The 23,302-nt window shown below is 44.9% G+C and overlaps 1 protein-coding gene across 1 annotated transcript in view; it reads left to right on the top strand.

Annotated features, from left to right (window-relative positions):
• Positions 1-23,302, top strand: part of LOC139641083 (collagen alpha-1(XXVII) chain B-like) — a 76,122-nt gene that overhangs the window by 11,403 nt on the left and 41,417 nt on the right. The window contains 6 exon segments of the mRNA XM_071515324.1: positions 306-1,831; positions 6,910-6,963; positions 13,727-13,780; positions 15,680-15,733; positions 15,871-15,924; positions 22,858-22,902. Coding sequence (XP_071371425.1) covers positions 306-1,831; positions 6,910-6,963; positions 13,727-13,780; positions 15,680-15,733; positions 15,871-15,924; positions 22,858-22,902 — 1,787 coding nt within the window.

The raw sequence follows: 23,302 nt of genomic DNA on the forward strand, positions 1-23,302 counted from the left end.
CAATTCATTAACAAAACTTTTAAATGCAATCCTTGTTTTGTCAGCCTATTAAGAAATAATCTCAGATCAAGAAGCAGCTGTGATTAAAAATGTTTCATTAATATAAAAATCTTTCATTAACATTAACTTGACTAGTACTAAAATGATTGGCTGGCACATAGCAATAGGTTCTCAATTTCACCTCTTGATAAACCTTCGACAATGTCTAACTGCAGTGGTGTTACCTTAATAAACAAGTCTGTCATGATATGTATATATCAATATTATGTATTTTCTGACCTAACACCACTCTCCCTCCTACCCAGATGTGGACATCCTCCAAAAGTTGGGGCTTAAGGGAGAGAAGCCGTCGCGCTCGGTGCCAGCAGGGATCATTCCATTCCGATCGGGGGTCATCCTCACCCAGCGGGCGCATGTCGAGGCTCCGTTGCGCTCAATCTTCCCAACGGCCATCTGGCCCAACCTGGCGCTGGTCCTGAGTGTGCGCTCACATCGTGTCAACAGTGCCTTCCTCTTCACCCTGCTCTCAGGCCGCAAGAAGCTCCTTCTCGGTCTGCAGCTCGTCCCGGGCAAGCTGCTCCTTCACACGGGGCCCAAGACCTCGGTGGCACTGCCCTATGACCCCCATGATGGCCAGTGGCACCAGCTGGCGGTGGGAATAAGCGGACAGAGGGTGACTCTATATGCCTCCTGCGGAGAGCAGAGTGTTCATGCAGACTTTGGGTGGGACAGTGAGGAGGGGCTGGCTCTAGAGCTCCAGGGCTCCTTCCTGCTGGGGAAGATGAGCCAGCAGCAAGCTTCGGCACACTTTGAAGGAGCCATCTGCCAGTTTGACCTGGTCCCCTCTGCACAGGCAGCTCACAACTACTGCAGGTACATTAAGAAACAGTGCAGGGAAGCTGACACCTACAGGCCCAACCTTCCTCCGCTGCTGCCTATCCTACCCCGAGAACCCAACATCACAGCTACCCCAGCTGCCCCTAAACCTGGGGGTCTGGACACGGCCAGGAAGGCCCTGGGGCTGAGCCTGGCCCAGAGAGTTGCCGCTGCTGCCTCTGCTGTCAGATATGTGGCCTCCACCATCACGATAAAGCCCAATCCTGGGACCATTTCTCTACCCTTGCATGGAACTGTGGCACCAGTCACAGCCCAGGCTGGGCTTGCCTCCCCGCCTCCCAAGGCTAGGACCGAGACTGTCACAGCACCACTCAGGACTGGAGTACCCCCCACAAAACCACCAACCCACAAACCCTCCACTCCTAAAGCCTCTATTCAGAAACTCTCCAAGCCCACCCCACCAAAGCCCACTCCTCATGGTAGCCCCAAAAAGACCACAGTGGGATCGGACAGCAAGAAGAAGCTCACTATCCCAGCCACTGCCACCACCAAACCACCCAAGATAAAGTCTGACTCTGCCTTGTCAGACCAAGGTGCACTCCCAAAGAAACCCCAACCCACCACAGCCAAAAAGACATCTCCCAAGCCTAAAGTTACCACCTCCAAAGCCACCCCATCCAAACCTACAATGTCCAAAGCAAATTCTGTCAAAGTATCCCCTTCTAAACCAAGTATCTCTAAAGTCAACCCATCAAAATCCACCATCTCCAAAACTACACCTTCGAAAACCACCAAGCCAGTCTCCAAACAAGTCACCAAACCACCAAAGCAAGCCAAAACCACCAAGGCTCCAGTCACCCAGCGGCCCAGCAGATCCTCCTACTCCCCAGTCACCCCGCCTGCCACTGATGGCTTCCAGAGCTGGGATGTGGCACCTACTCAGTTCTCCCTGCTGGCTGGACCTCCAGGACTGAAGGGAGAACCAGGCACAGCGGTAAGAACCTCTGCTTGCTGTTGGAGTGTGTTTGTGGAATGTGGATAACAATGCACATGTTCCTATAAAAGGGGGTATATACGTGTTAGAGAGTTTGCATAATACAGTGCAGTATATTTCAAAGATAAAGTAATAATTTGTGATATAAAGGTCTGTTTTGCTACTGTCTATTGCCGATTGATACAATAGTGATTCAACCTATTGCCAGTTCATGAAAGCTTTTACATTTGCTGTGCTAAACACCTGGTGTCGGATAGGACTTTCCCAGAAAAAATCATCTGCTGCACAGGGAGTGATGTCTTTTGCAATTCCTGCAGCAGCAACAGCGGTTTGATTAGAACAAATAGAAGAAAAACTAGTATGCTAAAAAATAAAGCAACCGTCTCTGAGGCCAAACTAGAGTGAACATTGGCATCGCCTTTGTTTATAACCACAGTCTACATTGAGTGCCTATATCATTATGTTTGGCGAGTGCCTATGACTGCAAAACACTAAAGCAATGACCACTTGTGTCGTGAAATCAAGAAAAACAAGAATCTTGCGGATTATCACTTTAACACTTAAAATACTTTGTTTTGGATGTTCATGCTGAACAAGAAGCAGTCGTGCGTGGAGGTTGGGTGCTCAAGTCAGTGAAGTGGTGAAAGTGAAGCATCTTTCCTTGGGGACCCCGTCCTCCTGGTATATTATCTTTGTCGCTTTACATTTTTGTATGTAAACCTTTTCCATGCAAAAATGTAAAGAGACAAAGACAAAATACCAAGAGGTAGATAGGTGGTAGAGAGCTAGAAGAGTAGCGGGTGAAGGAATCTGATTGATAATCTCATAAAATATTGATATGTTTTCAATTCATTATTCTTGTTGTTGTACGTTGTGATACCATATTTCACATTTCAAGCTGTTTCTATAATCAAAGCTTTTAAATGAGAACATAGACGACCAGTATTGTCCCTTGTCAACAGTGAAAGACCAGGTTTAACTCCAGGGCAGTAGGGCTGGAAGTCAGAGACAGTGCAGCTATGTAGGCTAATGTGCCACTTCCTCCTTTCCCACACAGGTTAGAAATCCTACTTCTTCCCGCTCCTTCCCTCCCTCATCCCTGCACAGACCCCTCCAGGCTGGGCCTGACGTGTCAGGTCTGACGCCTTGCCGTCTCTCCACCAGATTCCTCTGTCATAGAGGGCGAGTGGGGGTCGCACGGCCCGCTTTCAAAGCCAGGTCAGGGGTCAGAGCAGGCAGTAAACACCATAATTCAGCTTCCCAATGCAACCATGAGGACAGGCAAGGCCTATTTCACCAGTGGGGGGAACACCTAGGCAGGCAGGGCCATTTTCACTGTTTCCTCAGATCTCCCAGGCCTGATATCCAGTCTGACTGGTGGGCTGCCGGGAATTTTCAGGAACCTCAAACTTTAACACTCAGCACTCCTGTCAGAAGTCCTTCGCAAACATAGAAGAAGAGTGCAGAGGGGGAAATGACCTCATTTTATCATTGAGAGCAGAAATGGGTTAACAGCTAAATGTTCATTTTCACTGGTCTAACGGATTCTTTTAGGTTCACATGAACTGCTGTTGTGTGGCCCCCCCCTCTCTCTCTCTTTCTCTCTCTCTTTCTCTCTCTCTTTCTCTCTCTCTCTTTATCATGGTTTTGATGCTACTGTCTGTCTGATACGTGTGCCTTGCTTTTTCTTTGTAGTGGCTCTGTAATTTGGGTCTGCAGATTGCAGAGTGCTGTGTGTCTAGGGCCGGCTAACTGACTTGTGTGCTGATGTCTACAGCAGACATGACTGTCATTACAGCAAGCCAAATTACTGCCATGAAGAATGCACTGCCTAATACTCCCAACACAAAGCACTGTAATCTACCACAGAGACAAGTCACTTAGTAAAGAAGGCTAAGGAAGCACTATTAAGGGAGGTTATACTGTATGGTTCATTGGAAGACTGTCGGACACCTTACAGGTGCTGATGCAATGTGTCACTAAACAAGCATTGTTATCCCAAAACTGAGGCCAACTGAAGTTTAACCCTCAACCTCAGTGACACCCAACCCCCCCAAAGGAACGGAACGGAAGCTGTGGTATTTGGTCAAATCATGGGTCATGTGAATTGAGTCTGTGTATGGACTGCAGGCTTCACAGTACGTGTGTGTAAAAATCTGTGTCTGTTTGCATTTTGATTTAAATGCAGTCATGGGACAGGAGCACATGTGTTAGACTCATGGCTGGATTATTTATTGTGAGAATATATATCAGGGATTATTTTACACTGACAGGTTCTTCCTGTCCAAGTGTTTGTGTGTGTGTGTGTGTGTGTGTGTGTGTGTGTGTGTGTGTGTGTGCACGTGCGCGTGAGTGTGTATGTTGAACAGCCCAGTCATGTTACCTCTTCAACATGCTTAGGATTTCATAAACAAACACACATCCATGTGCATAACCTTTCTCTCTTTCACTCTTGCTCGTACTCTCGCTCTCACACACACACACGCACACACAGACACACACACACACACACACACACACACACACACACACACACACACACACATGCACACCTGTTGATCTGTTGATTTCTGAAGAAAAGCATGGCATTTATTCAGGTCTCACACAATAGCCTGTCATTCTTGGTTCTTGCTGCTCAAAGCATTTAGGTTCTTCTATTGAAAGACACAATAGATGGTGATTTGGAGCCTTGTTGTAGGAAAAGCCTGAGCTGCACTCTGGCTGTCAGGGAAAAGATCCAGTGCAGGCACAGATATAGAGCATCCTCCCCCTTTGGAAACACCTTTGGCTCCTGAGTGCTGCTTTAACAATGACACTATTCACACAACTCCCTATGGGGTGAGATTTGAGGAGATTTTAATATGATTTTTTTTTTAATTTAACTTGTATTTCACTGTTCAGTTTCAATTAATTGAAAAACTGTTTCAAAGTTACTGTTACATGTAAGTGTATAATTTACAATTTACAATTTCCCATTTGGCAGACACTTTTATCTAAAGCAACGTACACATGAGATTTTAATACAACACAAGCAAGGTTCTAGTCAGGAGAGAACAACGAGAGTAAGTGCCATAAAGCTAAGTTCTGGTCCAACAGGACATAGGTGCTATGAAGCAGTGCTACGTGGCAATGCATAGAGTGCATAGAGGCAGATAAAAGTTGTTGGTTTTTTTTTCACCATATCTGTCTTCACCATTAGACAGGCTTTGACATGACTGGAACAGAACAATTTGCTCACTGATGTCCTGATGTGAGAATTACATGAGCCTGTTACCTCACTGGCTAGAGAGCAGTCAATGAACAAATTCTCTGAGAAAGAAAGGGAGACATTAAGGAAGGAAGGAAGGAAGGAAGGAAGGAAGGAAGGAAATAAGGATAAATGATAGAAAAAAGAAGGACAGATGGAAGGAAGAAAATAAACAAACAAACAAGTGTAAGAAAGGAGGTGCGAAGCAGGGAGTGGAGGTGTGAAGATGGACATGGTTGTGTGCTGGTACTGACGGCTCCTGAGGCCACCACAGAGCGCACCACCTGTAACAATAGGGGTGGTCTCAACCATGGAGGTCATCCTGGATTGGGAAGGGGGGGTGGGGGGGGGGGGGGGTAATTACAATCTTCTGTGTGATATAAACCAGACCGCAGACAGACGTGTGTATACAGGTAGGGGCTAATGAGCTGTCCCTGTCCCTGAGCATCATGCCTTCATAATCACCCTTAGAATTGGCTGTGTGTGTGTGTGTGTGTGTGTGTGCATGTGCGTGTGCGTGTCAGATAACTGGGTGGCTTGGATTTGTTTTCAATGCCCCTTGTCTCTTGAAGTTCACAGCCTTGTGTAAGTTGAGATGAGGCAACACTGTAGAGAGGGTAAAGTTTTCATTGGGTATTAACACGTCAATAACTGTGTGCTTTATGATGGATGCTGCTGCTTGTTTAGTACAACCTCACATCTATGCTATCTCAAGCATCCAGTTTTACAACACAGTAATGATACTGTAATGGCTCAATGCATTTCTATCAGATTTCAAGAACCTATTTTAGTAGAAGTTTTAATGCCCCTCACCCATTTCAGGCCATTTCAATGTGTTTAAAAATACCCCCTGGAAAGTGTTTAACCAGCTAAATTTGGGATATATTCAAATATACTCTTGCAGCGTTTGACTTGTAGATGGAATATATGCTGTTTTAAACTTTTGGGATGTGTCACAACTGAAAATACATCCATTTAACTACAAACAATATAAATGTAAATGCATCTGTGGCATTTTTCAACCTCAAAATATATATGTAATGTACGGTGTATGTTTACTTGTCCCATATGGTCAGTCCTTGTTTCAAATGCCCAGAAAAAAAATTCAGAGGGAAAATGTGTCGTCAATCTAATAAATCACTGTGTAAAACAAAGCAGTAGTAGTAGCTTCATTCCGTAATTATGAACTGGAGCTTTAATCCACATTTACAACAGCATCCAGGGATCTGGGCAGTTCTTGGATATTCTTGGCTGGCCTTGGGTGCCCACAGCAGCCACAAGCCCACTGTTATTCCTCACTTCTCCTTTTCCTCTTTTTTGATGAAAAGAAAACCAATGAGCACAGGCCTGATAAACCAAACAGGGGCATAGAGTCGGGCAGGAAATGACCTGTTATTTCTAGTGTTTCTACGGTTTCCTGCCACACAGGCACACAGCCCCCTGATTGATAGGCTGACCTTTCATCACCTGGGGATGTAATTACATCAGAGGGAAAAGGTGTCACTTTTTACCCTGCCGCAGTGCAGGCGATTCTCTGGACCGGAGGGGGGGGGGGTTTGACTGTGGAAATGCACAAAGGAGCTAGTCTTGGAGTATGATAGTGCGAGGCTTGATCGGGTTTTGAATGTGGTCTTTTTCTGTATGTAATCACTCAGCAAATATTTAGCACTGACGGAATGCAAGATGGAGCTTTAACTGGCATGGGGGATGTAGTTTGATTGTTATGTGAATGAGGATAGAGATGCAAGAGGCTGCAACTGATTGGTTCTCTCTCTCTCTCTCTCTCTCTCTCTCTCTCTCTCTCTCTCTCTCTCTCTCTCTCTCTCTCCAGGGACCGCCAGGACCTCCAGGGAAGGCAGGCCAGCCAGGCAAGAGGGGTCCTCGGGTGAGTCTGGGTTCTTTCTCACTGAGGATTGTTTTGTTTGATTGACCTTCCTCTCTTCCTCCTCAGCTGGTTGGTCTCAAACACCTCCAGCCACCTCAACCACACGTCCATTCATAACCTCTAGACACCAACGTCTGTGCCCCCACGGCTCTGTCTGGTGTTTGATCTCAAGATGACTCCTTATGCCTTATTGTTAGTGAGAGTGTCTCTCCGTTTAACCATCAAGTTGATTGTGTGCATGTCTCTCTATTCTCTCTCTCTCTCTCTCTCTCTCTCTCTGTCTGTATGTGTGTGTTGGGGCGTGTGTGTGTTTCTACAACTACTGTTGAGGTACATGTAGGCTGAGAACCCAAACACAAACAAACAGTCACTAATCACCCCCCAGGGCAGGGAAGGAACAGACAAACAGACAGACACATAGAGAGAGAGAGAGACAGACAGATACAGAGAAGACTGTCTCTGTGTGTCCCAGCCTAGCAGTCCTAGACCATTTTCTGTAATTACAATAATAGGCCGCCAAGCCAAGCCACTCCCCCATCACTCCAAGTCCCTCCCATCACCCAGCTGACACACATACACACATACACACACACACACACACACACACACACACACACTCACCCAAAGTTTTCCTATGCAGTCAGATTGACCATATTCAGCACGGGGCTGCGAGTGCTGACCTCCCACCCCTAAGCATAAACAGGAAAGCTCCTATAAAGACGGCCTTTCAAAAGGCTGCCTGTGGCACAGGATGCCTAATAAAAGCACTGTAAACAGACAGAGAGCACATGGCTTCACTGGACTTTCTTCTTCTGACTGAGCTGTTGCAGCAGGCTACACCAACACTAAGTTCATAGGAATCCCATTCTGGACCAATGAAAAGCCTCTTTCACAAAGGCAGTTAAATAGATGTAGTCTCTCTTCTGACCATTCTTGGGTCTTCTGTTCATGAATTCTCTCTCTCTCTCTCTCCCCCTTTTCCTCCCTCCCCCCCTCCCTCTATCTCACATACTTTTTCACATTTGAGAAGATGTAGCCTCATGTATAGTTTCAGATGAGAGCATTTTTTTTATTAATGCAGACTGGGCTAAGCCTCCAATTCCTTATATTTGAAAAAAAACAACAACTTCATTATCAATCAAGTATTATAAACAACACAGTACAGTATTAGGACAGCTGGGTGGCCTAGTGGTAAGAGTACTGTCAGATAACCAAAACAACACAGGTTCGATCTCCACAACAGCCATGTGTTGACAAGTTGTTCTTGTGCAATACACTGACCCCTACCTTCTCATTCCTGCTCAGTCACTCTGGAGTCATCCAAATGCCAAAAATATAAAAGATTGATTGTATAAGTGTGTGTGTGTGCGTGTGTGTGTGTACACATATGTATACATGTATGTACTGTATGTATAAATGCTACGATAAAATAGCCTACACTTAAAAACAGACACAAACCCATGCATATACTATATATTTGCATTTTGTCTCTGTCTATGTCTGTGAGACTCCAAGCTAAAGTCTCTGAAAGAGCGAGCGATCCCCCACCACTAAAGAGGTATAAGGAGGTCTTTGTCTGGCTCTAATTAAAGCTGTTTAAGCCGCAGCAGCACCACCCACCCCACCTCTAATAGTAGTTTCACCATCAGTCCCACTCAGGTACATTTCTTATGATCCAAATCAAGCCTACCTGGAATAAGACTTGACTGGGCCTAAAAATCCGAATGCAGCCCCGCCTGAGCCTGAATTGGTCCAGCCTGAACTCATCCCAAACCCGCATCTCAGCAGTATTTCATAAGTCTGAGCCCAACTGGAACTATTTTTGTATCAGCAAGAGGCAGCGTTTTTCAAAATATAATATTCAGCCTGAGCCTTTTAACAACAATTACCCTTTTCAAGAATAACAAGCAATGAAGCCTTATAATAAATAACAATGCAATTTTGCCCCTAGAAATGAACAAACAAATTAGATACAACACCATAGTTGAACTTAAAACAGGCTATAGTCTACACATAAAATTGAACTGCCTACATTTTGTGGATGTGATGCTGGCAAGATGTCAAAGGTTTCGGCATAAAATCACAACTCACTCCAACTTGAATACTTCACAAAGCTTCTAGTGAGAGGGTGTGTGTGTGTTTTTGTGTGTGTGTCAAACCCCATTCATCAGCAGTGTGTATCGACCGACCACCTCATACTGATTTACATGTTGCTGGCTCAGACATGGCCTTTGTCAGCCACACCAAACAAGCTGGTGAACTGGCTGTGGCGTTGTCGTTGGAAGTGGTCGGTTTGCAAAGGGCCAACAATGAAAACAAGACTCCTCCATAAAAAAGCACTTGTAAAGACCGTTGGTTTTGATGCCGCTTTACAGGGGTCATTCACAAACACACCACCAGTGTCTGACTCTAACCTCACAGTAATTTTGTTTAACACATACACAAGTACACATGAATGCTCAAAGAGAAGGGCATGCACACACAGGATAGTGCTAATCCCTCACCATGTAGCAGACATTTGTGGCTCTCTTTATGGCCTGCCTACATAAAGAGTGAGACAGATATGGAGCATTCCTGTAAACAAAAGCATTTATCATCTCTAATTGCCGTTGCCATATGTGTGCGCAAACACTGCAAACACACACATGCAAACACGTATTATCCAAACTCCCCCCTCGGGGGCCAGAGGAGTGATTTCGAGAGGAGTGGTTTCAATTTGGGAAAAGAGATTCACTTGTTGCTTGTTGAAATAATCAACTCGGAATCCAATTCTACGCTGCAGGTTCAGCATTCCACGCTACATGGGACCAGGCTCGCTGACAGCTGTGACTTGTTAACTTGTGAGGAGTAAGTGAGCAGCAAGATTTATGAATTACCACAGTGGAATAGCACGGTTTGATGAACAGCATCATCTTCCACATGAAATACTAAAACTCCAATCACAGGTTTTCATCTAGGAGAGAGAGCTGTTCGCAGCTCGGCCGGTAATTTGTGTCCATGTGACCTTCTGTAGCCTTGGATTACTGGAAGCCTGTATGACGACACACAGAGCACCATTGAGCCCACCGAGCACCACCCATGAACCTTGACCTCTGATCCCACACACGTGAGTGTGAGACGCCATCGCTATGGTAACCTCTGTCAGTACAGAAGTGGTTGGTAGGGGCTGGTGTCAGTGAATACCTTGAGGCTGTCTGAGTTCTTGTGAGTCTGTCTGCTGGTGTGTAATGACGACGGTGGTAGGAGGGTGTGAGAGAGAAGGTGTGGTGGATGCAGGGTGGCTATCTGAGAACTTGCCCCGCTTCTCCTCTCTGACTGGATGTGTTTGTCTGGAGCCAGCTGGATCAAAAGAGTCTTTGTCTGGGTGAAAGACACTGTCGTCCATCATTCTTCATGCTTCCCAAACCGCTTGTCAGTCACCAAATTCCCCTCACCTAGACATAAGGCTAATTCAGATCAGATGGGCCCTGTTAACTGCCCATACGTGTGACATTGGAAGACATTTCACTTGGAAAAATATCACTGCAAACAAAGCACTAAATTATAAAACTGTGGCCAGTGTGTTGGGCTGTGTGTTGGGCTGCTTTGGTAACAAAATGGCGACAGATCAGCTTTTTAAGGGTCTGTCTAATCCCCAGTCTAAGCTGCGTCTATGGATCGCTCTCCTGTGGAACATAACTGTAATATGCTCCAGGATATTAAAAGCACAGACCCCGCTCCAAATCACTATTTTAGCAGTCTCCCTTTGGGCTGATGTGATGCACGGCACAAAGGCATCCAGTTGGCACGGTTGACTGAAATGGGAGCCATATTCTGTTTAAATATGTTTATTGATTTGCGCTGAATTCTGATGAGACCCATTAAAGTAAGCCAGTCATAGCATTTTAGTATTTTTCTACAGCTTTTAATACCATATTTTAAATGCCACTTAAGTGTATGGCGTAAAGTTAGGGTTAGCATGGGTTTCCATGGTAATTTTCAAACTTGTCACTGTCATTATCTAAGCTATTACTGTTATTGTTGTAAATGCCTAAATATTACTTTGGATTACTTACTATTTCCCTTTTCATGTAGACTGTATACCACATAATCTTTGAAGAAAAAAACATTTATATGGTTGGATTTTTACCAGTGCAGCTTGAATAATTTACCCAGTCTCCTGTTATTATGGAGTTTTACTCTACTTTATGTGGCATTGGGCTGCAGATTCTGCCCCTGTCACGGACCTTAGTAAGTCTGTCTCGCTGCACCAATTTGCCAGTTTGTTAGTGGTGGAAAAATCAGGAAAATCAACAAATATATCAATAACAAGAACAAATATTTTCCTGATTCCTTAGAGGCTAAGTTTCTCATAATTTGGATCTTTAATTACGAAAACATCCAGGGGTTTCACACTTGAGTTAATCGGGCTTTGCCCCTTAAGCTCTCATTTGGCACAGCATCATACAGAATGTCTTTTATCTTTATATGGCGGCTGTATACATTCAAACTGCCTTTACGAGCTAGTGTTGAAAGTCAGACTATGTTTACAACATAGCCCATTTAATGAGCTAGTCTTAAATATTCTGTGGGAATCTAACCTTGAGAGTGATGTCATACATCCAGATTTAAGATCCACCAAGCACATATTTGTCTTGGCTTTAAGTTGCACATATGGTATGGATGTACAATTATAAGTAGATTTAACAACAGATATTTATATATCTGAGAGCAGGCAGTATGCATGTTGCCATAACATGAAACATTAGGAGCTATCATTTGTTTACATTTTGACCATTTTGTCTCAATTTAGAATCAGTATGAATTGCACAGAGTAAGCAGCATTATTACCACAGTAACCACAGCAACGCCCTGCATCGCTGTTCAGAGGTTGGTGGTTTCTGGTTTGATATCCTTCCCTCAGCATGTGTGCACCCCACCCTGGTCTTCTCTAATTAGACACCTGTTGTGTTAGAAAGGGACACGCAGGGACAGGCAGGCAAGAGTATAGTACCAAATGTTGGTGCCAACAGTGCCTACCAGTGTACTGCCCAAACTGTGGTAAACCACAGGTTTAATTTTGAAGCATGTAATTTAAACATGTCTAGTTTGTTGAAGTTTATTTAGGGTACAACAGCCTCTCTTAACACTGTCTGGACATACTAACTCCCTGGGGAATGGCAGCTGGATGCAGACTCAGAATGAAAGGGCAAGAGAGAGCGGGAAAAAAATAGGCGAGATAAATAAAACTTGAGAATCCTTGGAATGAAAATATCACATATGCAAAATATACTAAATAAAAAACAGGTCAAGTTTTCAAAATATTTCACACCTTTTCAAATGCATATTTTTAAGGTCTGTGGGCTATCATCATTAGAAATCTGACAAATGTTCTTTGTTCTCAGGAACAGCAAAACTTTTCCTACACCCTTAGTGGTCTCCTGTTCATCTGTAAGAAGCTCAGTCTCTGAACATCTCGCCAAATGAATCAGACATGACTGTCATCAAAGGGCTCTTTGACAGGAACAGCAGTTACAGCATGATGTGTTTATGTTGTCATGTCTGCTGCAGACCAGTATGTCTGTTTTTGAACTTTGTTCAGTGGGTTTTTGTTGTGTAACCCAGCCCAAACCCCAAATGACTTGTTTCTCTGTGGGATACCAGAGAGCTGCGTGACTGGATTTTGGCGTGGACCAGATCACTAATGTAATGGTTTGCTGATTAGTTTTGCCTCACCTCAGTGAAACTCGCTGACCTGACTCTTAAAGCAGTTGTGACTCTTTTTCCGCCCTCCCTGACTTTCTTGACCCTTGACCCAGTACGGGGGTAGGTGAAGGGGGCTGGGGGTGTCATGCCACGTGGAGGGGCAGGGGTGAGGTCAGGGATCCATAGGAAAAACTTCACTCAGAGGAATGGAAGGTAGATGGGACCCTTACTGAGTCAGCCTCCACCATATGGATAGATGGATAGGGAAAAAGAGAGAGAGAGAAGCAAGCTGTCATCACCCCCTGTGCTGCTCTGTGTAGATGAGCAGGGGCTGCTGTTTATACTATAGCATCACTGGAGTAGATTCATGTAGCCCTTCGATCCCATTTCTCCGTCTCTCAAAGGTTTTCCGCTAACCATTCCCATGGGGGCTGATGGACGGGGCAAGAGGGTTCACATTACCAATATGCTGCTACTGTAGACCTCGGCTTGTTTGCTTTCAGACACAGTTGTGTTCATTTCCTCAGCAACAGCCAATGCGGACAGAAACTCACACCAGCAAAGGAATTCAAAATGTTATGATATGAGATGATCTGCATTACTCATTAAGATGCTCAGCAAAAACGTGTACGTTTACGTGTGTGTGTGTGTGTGTGTGTGTGTGTGTGTGTGCATGTGTGTGCATGCGTGTGTGTGTGTGTGTGTGGGGATGAGGGGGGCTGTGGAGTGTGAGGCAACAGGGGGCAGGGAAACCACATCCATATGGTGAAGCGGTGGAGCTCTTCCACTCTACCTCCAGCACAGAGCCCCATTTTCCATAAGCTGCTACCCCCACCGCCAACCCCAAATACCTAACCACCCAACTCTCACACACACACACACACACACACACACAGTTGATGTATAGGAAAATGGGTTAGAGTAGCATGAAGGCTGAGGTTCTCCAGACAGCCTTTGCCCCACCTCTAGTCTCACTAGCGGTAGTAAGCCACAGTTTGCTCTATGCCAATATGAAGATTGATTAAGATCTTGATCACCATTTGATTATGTTTTCCCCCTCTCTCTGGCTTTACCACAGGGTGCCCCTGGTTCCTATGGCAACCCTGGCCGACCTGGTCCACCCGGGCTCAAGGTATGTTACACGTACGCACTCTCAGTCAAACTCATGGTCACATGTGAGGTTTTTCTCAAGTCCCCGGCAGCCATCTCGATTTTTCCACATTAAACCACATCATTGTTTATCTATCTGCCCGTAATATTAATTTAATGAGCAGGTTATGATGTTCCCTTGCCTCTAACCTGGATGATAATCCTCTGATGATGATGTGTTACATTCTCAGTTATTCTCTATCAGCTGGAATCCATAAAGACCAACAAGGGTAATAGAGTTTTATGGTTGTAGAATCGGGGCCATCTAAGTTCACGACAGTCCAAACCCACCTGGCAGTCTGAGACACTAGAAACACCACAGACTCGTACTGATGAGCTGTACTGTGTGTGCTGTGCTCACTTTAGCATGTGTGCTGCAGAGGTCAGTGTCAGGATCCCCCTATATATTTTAAGCGCAGACTTTTCAGACTCTTGCAGATGTGCTCAATTTGAGCTCTCTGTGTAGATGAAATGTGCTCTTGCATAGACGCTCTTGCTAATGTGTGCATGAACATGTATACATAGGCATGCATTCATAGGCCTATGCCTGTGTAAAATGGGAGAATCTGTGTGACAGCTTCCACTGTAACCCAGGGGGAGAGAAGGAGAGAGAAGGGTAGCAAGACACCGTGCAAGTTCAAAGTGATTTATCAGAGCTTCGGGGAAACGCATCAGGAGATGGAAAGTGAGAACTCCAAATAAAACTGTCTCGTTTTAATGTGTGAACAGGAGATGACCCCGCCCGAGACAAACTGTCTGCGTCACTCATCTGATTGTCTGCACTGAATGAACACCTTAGCAAACATCCCTGACCTCTGGCACTGTGTACTCACGGTACACAGTGAGGAGCACTACCTATATTTAAAGCTTGTTATAAAAATGTCATACATAAATGACAACCGTGCAGCTGAATGCAGACTGCTCATCCCCCATGCTTTCCCCATCGTCAGAGCCCTGCCTTCCCCAGGTCACTGAAGAACAAGATTGCATTTTTCTTTGTCTCGCTGACACAATTTCTACTATCGCTACTCTTTTCTCTGTCTTTTTTAATTACATCCTTGGACTTTCCCATTCCCCTTCTCTTCATGCTCTGAATCATTGTACATAATTCTGACATCTGCTATTCCCTATCATTCACCTAAGGAATCACGTGCTCTCACTGATATGGATTTTAATATAGGCTACCCTTAAGACCTTTAAGAAAACCTTCAGTGTGTGACCCAGATTCATTAACTAGTCTAATTAACCTGTCTAATTAAACAGTAATGTTAATTAGTCTAGATTTGGCAGTTCTATGTATCAGAGAGATGTGTCCACCCTCTCAGAAATGATGTCAGCTAACTTCTGCACAACAGTGAGCCAAAGAGCTTCAACACACATTCAAGAGGCCTGAAGGGATGGTAATGGAATAGTGATAATGAGGGCAAACATCTGAAACCCTGCCTCGGTGAATGCAAACCCCTTTTCTGGGATGCAGAGTGGCTCAGAGCAGGCTGCCTATATGGGGCAGGTGTGTTGAAAGTGTTTGATGTCTAGGGGAGCACCCCAGTCCTCGCGCTTTCATCGTGGATAAATGAAGAGAAGTTGTAAATAGCAGGGGTCCCAGGGGGAGAGAGGGAGTCAGCGCACTGAGTTTAATTTCCGACCCCTGGCTTTGATGTGCTGAAGCCCTATTATTGTTCCCTCCTGACAATGAGGCTTGGTGTGTGTGTGTCTCGAGGGACACCATGGCCACATTCTGTATATACATTGTGCCAAGGAGAAACATGTCTTATGCAAGTCTGTCAGCCGCTATTACTCAAAGTAATTCATTTATGAGAGTAAATTTGTCGAATTGAATGCACTGAATGATTTACTTTCCTTTGTGTTTTTGTTTCATCAGGGGAGAAAAGGAGACCCTGGCATGTCACCTGGGTCAGCACCTAAAGGAGAGAAGGTATCATGTCCCTCCTTTTCTGTCACACTGCATTAGATTCTAATGTTGTTCTGTTTGTCATGCTCTCAGAACAACTTACTGTGTATGATTACTGTTTGTTTGCAACCAGACTTTGACATTCTTGCCTTTTGTTCCAGGGAGACTCAGGGATTATTGGCCTGGTTGGACTCACTGGCCAAATAGGTCGAAAGGTAAGACTTAACATCCCAGTTCCCTTCTTGACTCTTTTTAGCTGCGACCAGCAGCTCTATAGCTCGCTCTGTCGGTCGGTTGGTCGGTTGGTTGGTTGGTCCCCACGCGAATTCGCGCTTGTTCCATTTTCCTTCTAATAAAATAAAGTGTCAAGTGCTCAAAGTTTGGCCCCCACCTTCCATAACAATTTAATACTCTGGGCCAAGAGGGATCATAGTGCTGATATCTGCAAACTATGTATGACATACGTCCTCTCTCAGCCAAATATGGCAAAAAGAGGCCAATGATTTTCATGACACCTGTGTATGTGCACTATATGTGTATGTGTTGTGTTGTGCGTGTGCGTTTGTATGTGTGTGTGTGTGTGTGTGTGTGTGTGTGTGTGTGTGTGCACGTGCACGCATGCAACTCGCTCGTCTTTGTAAGCAAGCCATCTCTGCTTCTCTCTTCCTCCCTCTCTCTCTCTCCCTCTCTTTCTTTCTTCTTTTGTATTTGTGCTGTGCTCACCATTTCTCCCATCTGTGTCAGCTGGATCCAGCACAGGGGGTCCCAGTTGGCAGGAAGGATGTTGGAGGGATGGTGGAGGAGTTGGAGAGGGGGAAGTTTTTGTTGTGGGGATGGGAAAGCAGAGGGGGAGCATGAGGAAATCATATACTGCAGAATTACCGGTGTCTTACATATTACTTAAGACTCAACTGTGATTCATGATTCTAGGAAAGAAAATTGGGACAGGCCTGGAACAAACGCAGACCAAGATCAGTGTGTATGTGTGTGTGCATGCGTGCAAGCATTCTTGTGTGTGTGTGCGTGTGTGTGTTTGTTTGTGGGAATGTATGACAGCTTCCTGTGTGAATAGAAGGTAGCCTTGTATATAGTGGACAGCGTAAACTCATCAGTTTGATATTATGCAGGGACACGATCACTCCAAGCCACAATCAATTTGTCATATTTGCTCCCTTGGGCTTGCATTGAAATATACTGTTTCACTCTGGCCCAAAGAATCGGATCTAAACACACGCTCCTACCACAACAGAGCTCACGTCTTGTACTAGAGGAAGACCACACAAACAGCGCAACGCAATTATTCCAATCACATCACGCAAAAAAGAAAAAAAGCCTTGCACAGATTACAAACCGTGTAGAGAAACTGGTTGTGTATGTGAATATAGCCTGTGTTGGTAGGATGTATGCAATGGAACAGGGGTGTAAAGTGCTTCTGCATGTTTCTCTGTCTCTCAGAGCCACAGTGCTCTGTAACAGTGTGTCAGGCCCTCGCTGGATGGCTGCCTAAAGCCAAACATGTGGCTTTTGTTAAGAGTCTCCATCTCTCTCTCTCTCTCTCTCTCTCTCTCTCTCTCTCTCTCTCTCTCTCTCTCTCTCTCTCTCTCTCACTCTCTCTCTCTCTTTCCTTTCTCTGTCCATCGGTCTCTCTCTCTCTCTTTCTCTCTCACACACACACACATACAGTCACAGTGGAAAATGTAAAGCTGGTGGAAAAATATTCACAGCGTTCCTTTTTGTACTAAATGAGTCTTGGCAGTGATTAGACGGTCAGATCAGAAGGTTAGAAAGTGACAAGTGAATGAGAGCTGTAGGTGAGAGTGTCCAGGTCAGGACAGACAGCTGATTGGCTGAGAGGCCAGCCAGCAGGAGCAGCCCGACCTCTTCAGGTTCTGAGATTAGCCTCAAATTATCAATTAGCATCAAGGGTGAAAAATCACCTTGCATGGAAGAGAATGTAGGTGCAGATGTACATATGGATTAATCTAGACACCCTAATGCACATGGCTCTCTCTCTTTCTCTCTCTCTCTCTCGCTCTCTCTCTCTCTCCCCCTCACTCTTACTCTCTTTCCCGTTCTCGTTCTTGCTCCCGTTTCCCATCCCCACATTGAGATGTGTGGGGCAGAGGCTAAGTTTTGTGTTGATGAAGACCATCAGCTGCTACTCAGGAGTCTATTGGAATGACATCATACCCTCAGGTCTGGGAAGTTGTCACCATAGTAACTTCATCAACACACGCTCTCTGACATCATCAGAGCATGCCACAGGTATTGGTCAATGGACCACAGACATGATGACTCTAAAGGAAACTTGTAAAAGTAACCACAACGAGTCAGCTTGCTTTCCGTAGACGCACGCGGAGACACTCATTAACCCTTTTCATCCTGTATTGCACAAAACAACACAACACAACTCAAGTGGACATGTTGCCCACCATGTTTTGGACCCTTTCTATTTATAATTCTTTTGTCAATGAAGAGTAAATATTCCTTTAACTATCTTCTTAAATGCTCAACCATCTTACATGCATACATATGGCACTGATGTCAGTATGATTGATGCGTGAGTCAGTGTCTGGCTAGAAACAGGAGGCTTTGTTTCGAGTGTCTTTTTCACCCGACTCAGGTGGAAAGTCCCATGGCCTGTCCTGTCCTGTCTTGACCTGATGACTGAGACACAGAGGCCCAGACCAAGGTCTTAGCAATGGCTTATAAAAGCCCTGCTGACTTTTAATGAAATTGTATTGCGCTGGTGGGCCCCCTCCAAACACCCAGGTGCTGTTTCTTCCTCCTCCTGTCCCTCTAGCTATGTGTCTTGCTCTGTCTCCCTGTTTCTCTTGCTCTGTCCCGCTTGATTGGCTTGTTACTCTGGAACTGTGGTTTAGGAAAACGGGACAACAGGAGTCTTTCCTTTCTTTTCCCCTCTATTTTTTCCTTCCTCTCTCTCTGTCTCTCTCACACACACACACTCTCTCTCTCTCACACACACACACACACACACACACACTCGTGCTCTAAATCAGTCCTGGCCTGACACTCCGACCGGGAATTCTGGAATTTGGCCGCTAGTTTTCCATGGAAAACTTTAATGGAGAGAACAGCCGTGCTTTGAAAGTGTGATAGGAGAGTGTGATTTTACAGTGTCAGACAAGCCAAGCATGTTCCGTTCTGTACAACCAAGCAGACTCTGAATGGCTTTTCAGTATGGCAGGCAGGGTCAAGGAGAGGGGACACAAACACAGGGCCAAACCTCAACTACAAGGCTACATTACAAGCCACACGTCTCAACTTTCTCCTCACACCCTTTCTTCTTCTGTGTCTGCTCCCACTGCTTGTTTCATCCATCTCTTTTCTCACTGCTTGTCTTTCAGTCTTTCCACATCTGTCTTTCACACTACCTCTGATGCCTGATGATGATGTTCATTCTCTGCTCTCCTCTCTCTGTGTTATTCTCTCTCCCTCTATTATCCGCCATGTCCCTTCTTATAGTCTCATCAGTGCAATTCAAAGGCTTCTATCTGAAAAATCTAATTTTAGGCCATTGTAGCAGACTAATAGAGCAAGGTGAGAATCCGATGTTGTGCAATAAGGTAGATTAGAGACTCAGTAAGCGGCTAGACAGCAGTCAGCTGATTCACCTATCACACTCATGTAGACTCAGTGCTGAGTGTGCTACTTTCTCAGAAGCTACGACTGTCTTGGGACACATTATGTTGGAGTCTGTGAGAAAGTGCCTACATGTCCATGTGTGAATGTGTGTTTTTTTTTGTATCCTTGTTCATAGCATGTGTCCGTGCACGCTTACATGCTTGTCGGCACCATACATGTGCCATATGTACATGTTTGAGGGGTTTACGGGTCAGTGAGGGTTGTCAGTGATCCCTGCACTCCAGCACACATCCAGTATCAACACAACAGTCTGCATGGAGCACAGTGAAAATGTATTGTGAGTCAATCATCATGGTGGATAGTCGAATGTGTCGAGATTTCATACAGATAATTCCCCTGTCAAGACATCCAAACCAGGATTCTCCCTAGCCAGAACATCCCACACATACAAAGTAGAATGATAATTTCCACGCAGCAGCTATATATTCATCATAGTCACCTTCTCCATTTATACAAGACAGTTTATAGTATCAAGTTAAACTGTCTGTCTGAAGCTCTCCTAGACCCATTCCAAACCAAACTCTCTCTCCATTTAGATCCTGCCCACTATTCAAACTAACAATCCACATCCTCATCATCACTGTAATTATGGGAGAATTCAAATCAACCATCAGTTTCTTTGCATGTTTCACAGGAAGTACAACAAATCATCGCTCTGTCTTCCCCCTATTAATAGTTTAACGGCGATCCTGTACGGAAGCAAACATGCTCTGCTGAAATTGCGGTTCAGACAGCGCAGAGATGAGAGACGTTTTTTCCGTTGGGTAGATTGCAACTAAATTGTCCAGTGGGGTCCATGCTGTTGTTTGTTATGTCTGTCCCAGCCAGACAAGTTTACATTCTACTGTACATCAAAAACACACCAGCGGTACGTTCTCTGAGCAATCATCCGGCTCCCTGCAGCAGCTTGAATTTGGGGGGAGAGAGGTGGAAAGATGAAAGCAGAGATTAATGAGGTGAGAGGTATAGTTCTGCTACCAGGGCATTCCATGGTGTCCAGTGGAGGCAGACACAGTGGCAGACACGGCGTATTCATCATTTGTGGTGTGCAGTTGTTAACGGGCATGCAGCCTGTTCTCATATGAGTGCTCACAATGCTAAGTATGTACAGAGTAGATGACTAGTCCCACTAATGAGTGCAAAATGAGGAAAAAAAAGGTCGAAAGGAGATTTTTTTTTTACATTATGCCGCTAGGGATAATTTGATTATTAATGTAAGTGGTTAGGTATTTTGTCTAGACTGTTATGTTTTTTTATTGTCAGATTTCATAAATTGTTCCCCTTACACATTGGACATCATAAAACTTACAGCTTTGTATTATTATATTTGGCAGTTTTACATAGTAACATAACAGCTGCTTAACTTGACAGAGCTTGCCTATAGCGACACATCCTGGTTCACCAACAATGCCAACTCTGACTCCCATCATTGCTCTCTCAGAGGGACAACGTGTTGTCGGCAGACACAATGTGTCTTTTATTTCTTTTCTGCCAAAATACGCTTAGCTTGCCCTGGAGCGCTCCTGAGCTTAGTGGGGTACGATGGGGAAAAAGTGCTTACAGGGTGCTACTGGGGAGTTGTTGTAAATGAAAGGAATTCTGGTGGGTTTATCTGATTGAACACACATGCTCGTTAAGCAAGTGGCATTGTAAACACAGGCGGGCCAGTGGGAATGGCCGCTCTCATTAGCAGTCTCATAATGAGGGAGATAAGGATCTGAGATGGCCTGGCTGGGACTGGGAGGCTATGGTTAATACTCAGGACCCACAGTCTGTGTGTATGTGTGTGTGTGTGTGTGTGTGTGTGTGTGTTTGACTAACATACCTCACAGCTCAGCCTGGGAACATAAGCCTCTACACATGTTTGTACTATAAGTGAGCCATTTACATGACCATGCACATGTGTGTGTGTGTGTGTGGGTGGGTGGGTGCATGTGTGCATACGTGCATATACTGTATGTTGGACAACAACAGGCGAGAGCATGGTCTGGGGTCACTACTTCTGAATAAAGGCTTTAGGTCATGGAGGGGATGGAAAACAGAAATAAACATAGAAGAGAAAACCGAGCTAATGGGACGTAAAAGGTCCATATGAACAGATGGACAGTCACACACACACACACACACACACACACATACATTCACTGACATGGTATTGTAATTGCCCAACGGGCCAATCATGATGGTTCAATTTGCAATTGGAAACTTTCAAACGTCAGGCACAAGGGCCATGTGTCTGCAAGTGCATCCATTCCCATTCCCACCGGAGCATTACTTACACACTTAATACTGGAAACACACACAATCACACACACACACACACACACACAAAACTGGGATTGATGATGTTGTATTTCCATTTCTGCTATGACTGGGTTCCACCAGCAGTACAGATTGACAGCACCTGGTTATGTCTATACTTTTTATCTATATAGCTTATATACTGTATATTTTCATCACAGCTCTACGAGTCTCCACCTAGTGGTCTTTTGAGGTACAGTTCCTCCACCCTGTGATAGTGAGATACCGAAGTACACCGACAGGTAGCTTGGTGAAGCCTCTGAGATGCTGAGAGAAGGGTATTGAATTCATGATGGTTTTATGAAGAAAAAACATTTTTTATCCAAAACAAATTTATTGTTGGTACACAGTTGCTCCACTATGGAAGTTCTGAATGTGGAGTATAATGCTGACAATGGCATGACACTAAGGCAGTCGGTGTGATTGTGTAACATAATGAGGGATGCTGTGTCCTCTTCCCCTGCCGTAGTCAGATGACAGGGCTCAAGCATGGTTTACAGGAACTCTGGGAGTCTTGGCTCGGTCCTCTGGAGCTGTGGTTTAGGAAAACGGGACAACAGGAGTCTTTCCTTTCTTTTCCCCTCTGTTTTTCTTTCCTTTTTTTTTTTTTTGCTTTCTTCTCTTTCTTGCTCTCTCTCTGTCAAAGTGTGGTTTGGGCAGGCATGTGCTCCCACCTTTGATTTTGTTTTTTTCCGTTCTTTGTTGGAGGCCTTGTGTGTTGCTGGAGTCAGCAAAACTCTAGAAACGTACTATGTCAGGCTGTGTTTGGTGTAGTCTGCTGTGGTGTTAGTGGGGGAAAACCTGCTATCTGACTCAAACAGGAAGGCATTTATATCCTCAATGCGCCATGGTCCTGGCACAGCCTCCCCAGCACCATTTCTCTGTGAACACCACCAGTGGAAACTCTGATCCCTTGACAAAAGCACAGATTGATTCCATGCGTACGGCACTGACACCTGTCCGTTGATGCTGTTATTGTTAAGATGCATATTCTGCTCTGCACAATACTCCACTTGTCATTCCCACACTGAGGGAGAACTTCTCCCGTGCTCGTCAGACTTTCCCATGAACTGTTTCGTAATTCCTGGGTTTTTTTTTTCTCCTCTCCTTCTTCAGTCATTATTTTATGCCTCATCTCTTTGTCCACATCTCGCTCATCTGTTGTGTGTTTGTCTCCTTAGGGACAGAGAGGTCATCCTGGTCCACCTGGACTCCCTGGAGAGCCTGTAAGTATCGTTCTCTCTTTCATAGCAACTTCTTTACATGGCTTGAATACTCTGTAAGTCCTCCTTTGTCTCCCCTTTCCTTCGCACTTCCATTAAAAACACTCTTACAGATAACAGTCTTTCCCAAAGCTCCAAAATCTTGCAACTCAAGACAATGCAACAGATGTCATAATATTATACTGCAATACTTCATAGGTACATTCATTTTAAAATCCCTATTAGCACTTTGGTTGTTGCTTGCAAGGTGGTGCATGCAGCAGCCTACACCTGATGCACATACCATTAACTGCTATGAGATTCTGTTATGCATTTGAATTTATAACTATATAGCAGGTTTTGCAACATCTCAGCATTGTTTTGCTCTTATAGTATCCGCCAAGGTGCTTATCACTGACCCAGA

This window comes from Centroberyx affinis, unplaced genomic scaffold, assembly GCF_046629955.1.
Source record: "Centroberyx affinis isolate AG114_WGS23_722 - 3 ecotype Tasmania unplaced genomic scaffold, CSIRO-AGI_Caff_v1 ptg000338l_1, whole genome shotgun sequence".
NCBI lineage: Eukaryota > Metazoa > Chordata > Actinopteri > Beryciformes > Berycidae > Centroberyx > Centroberyx affinis.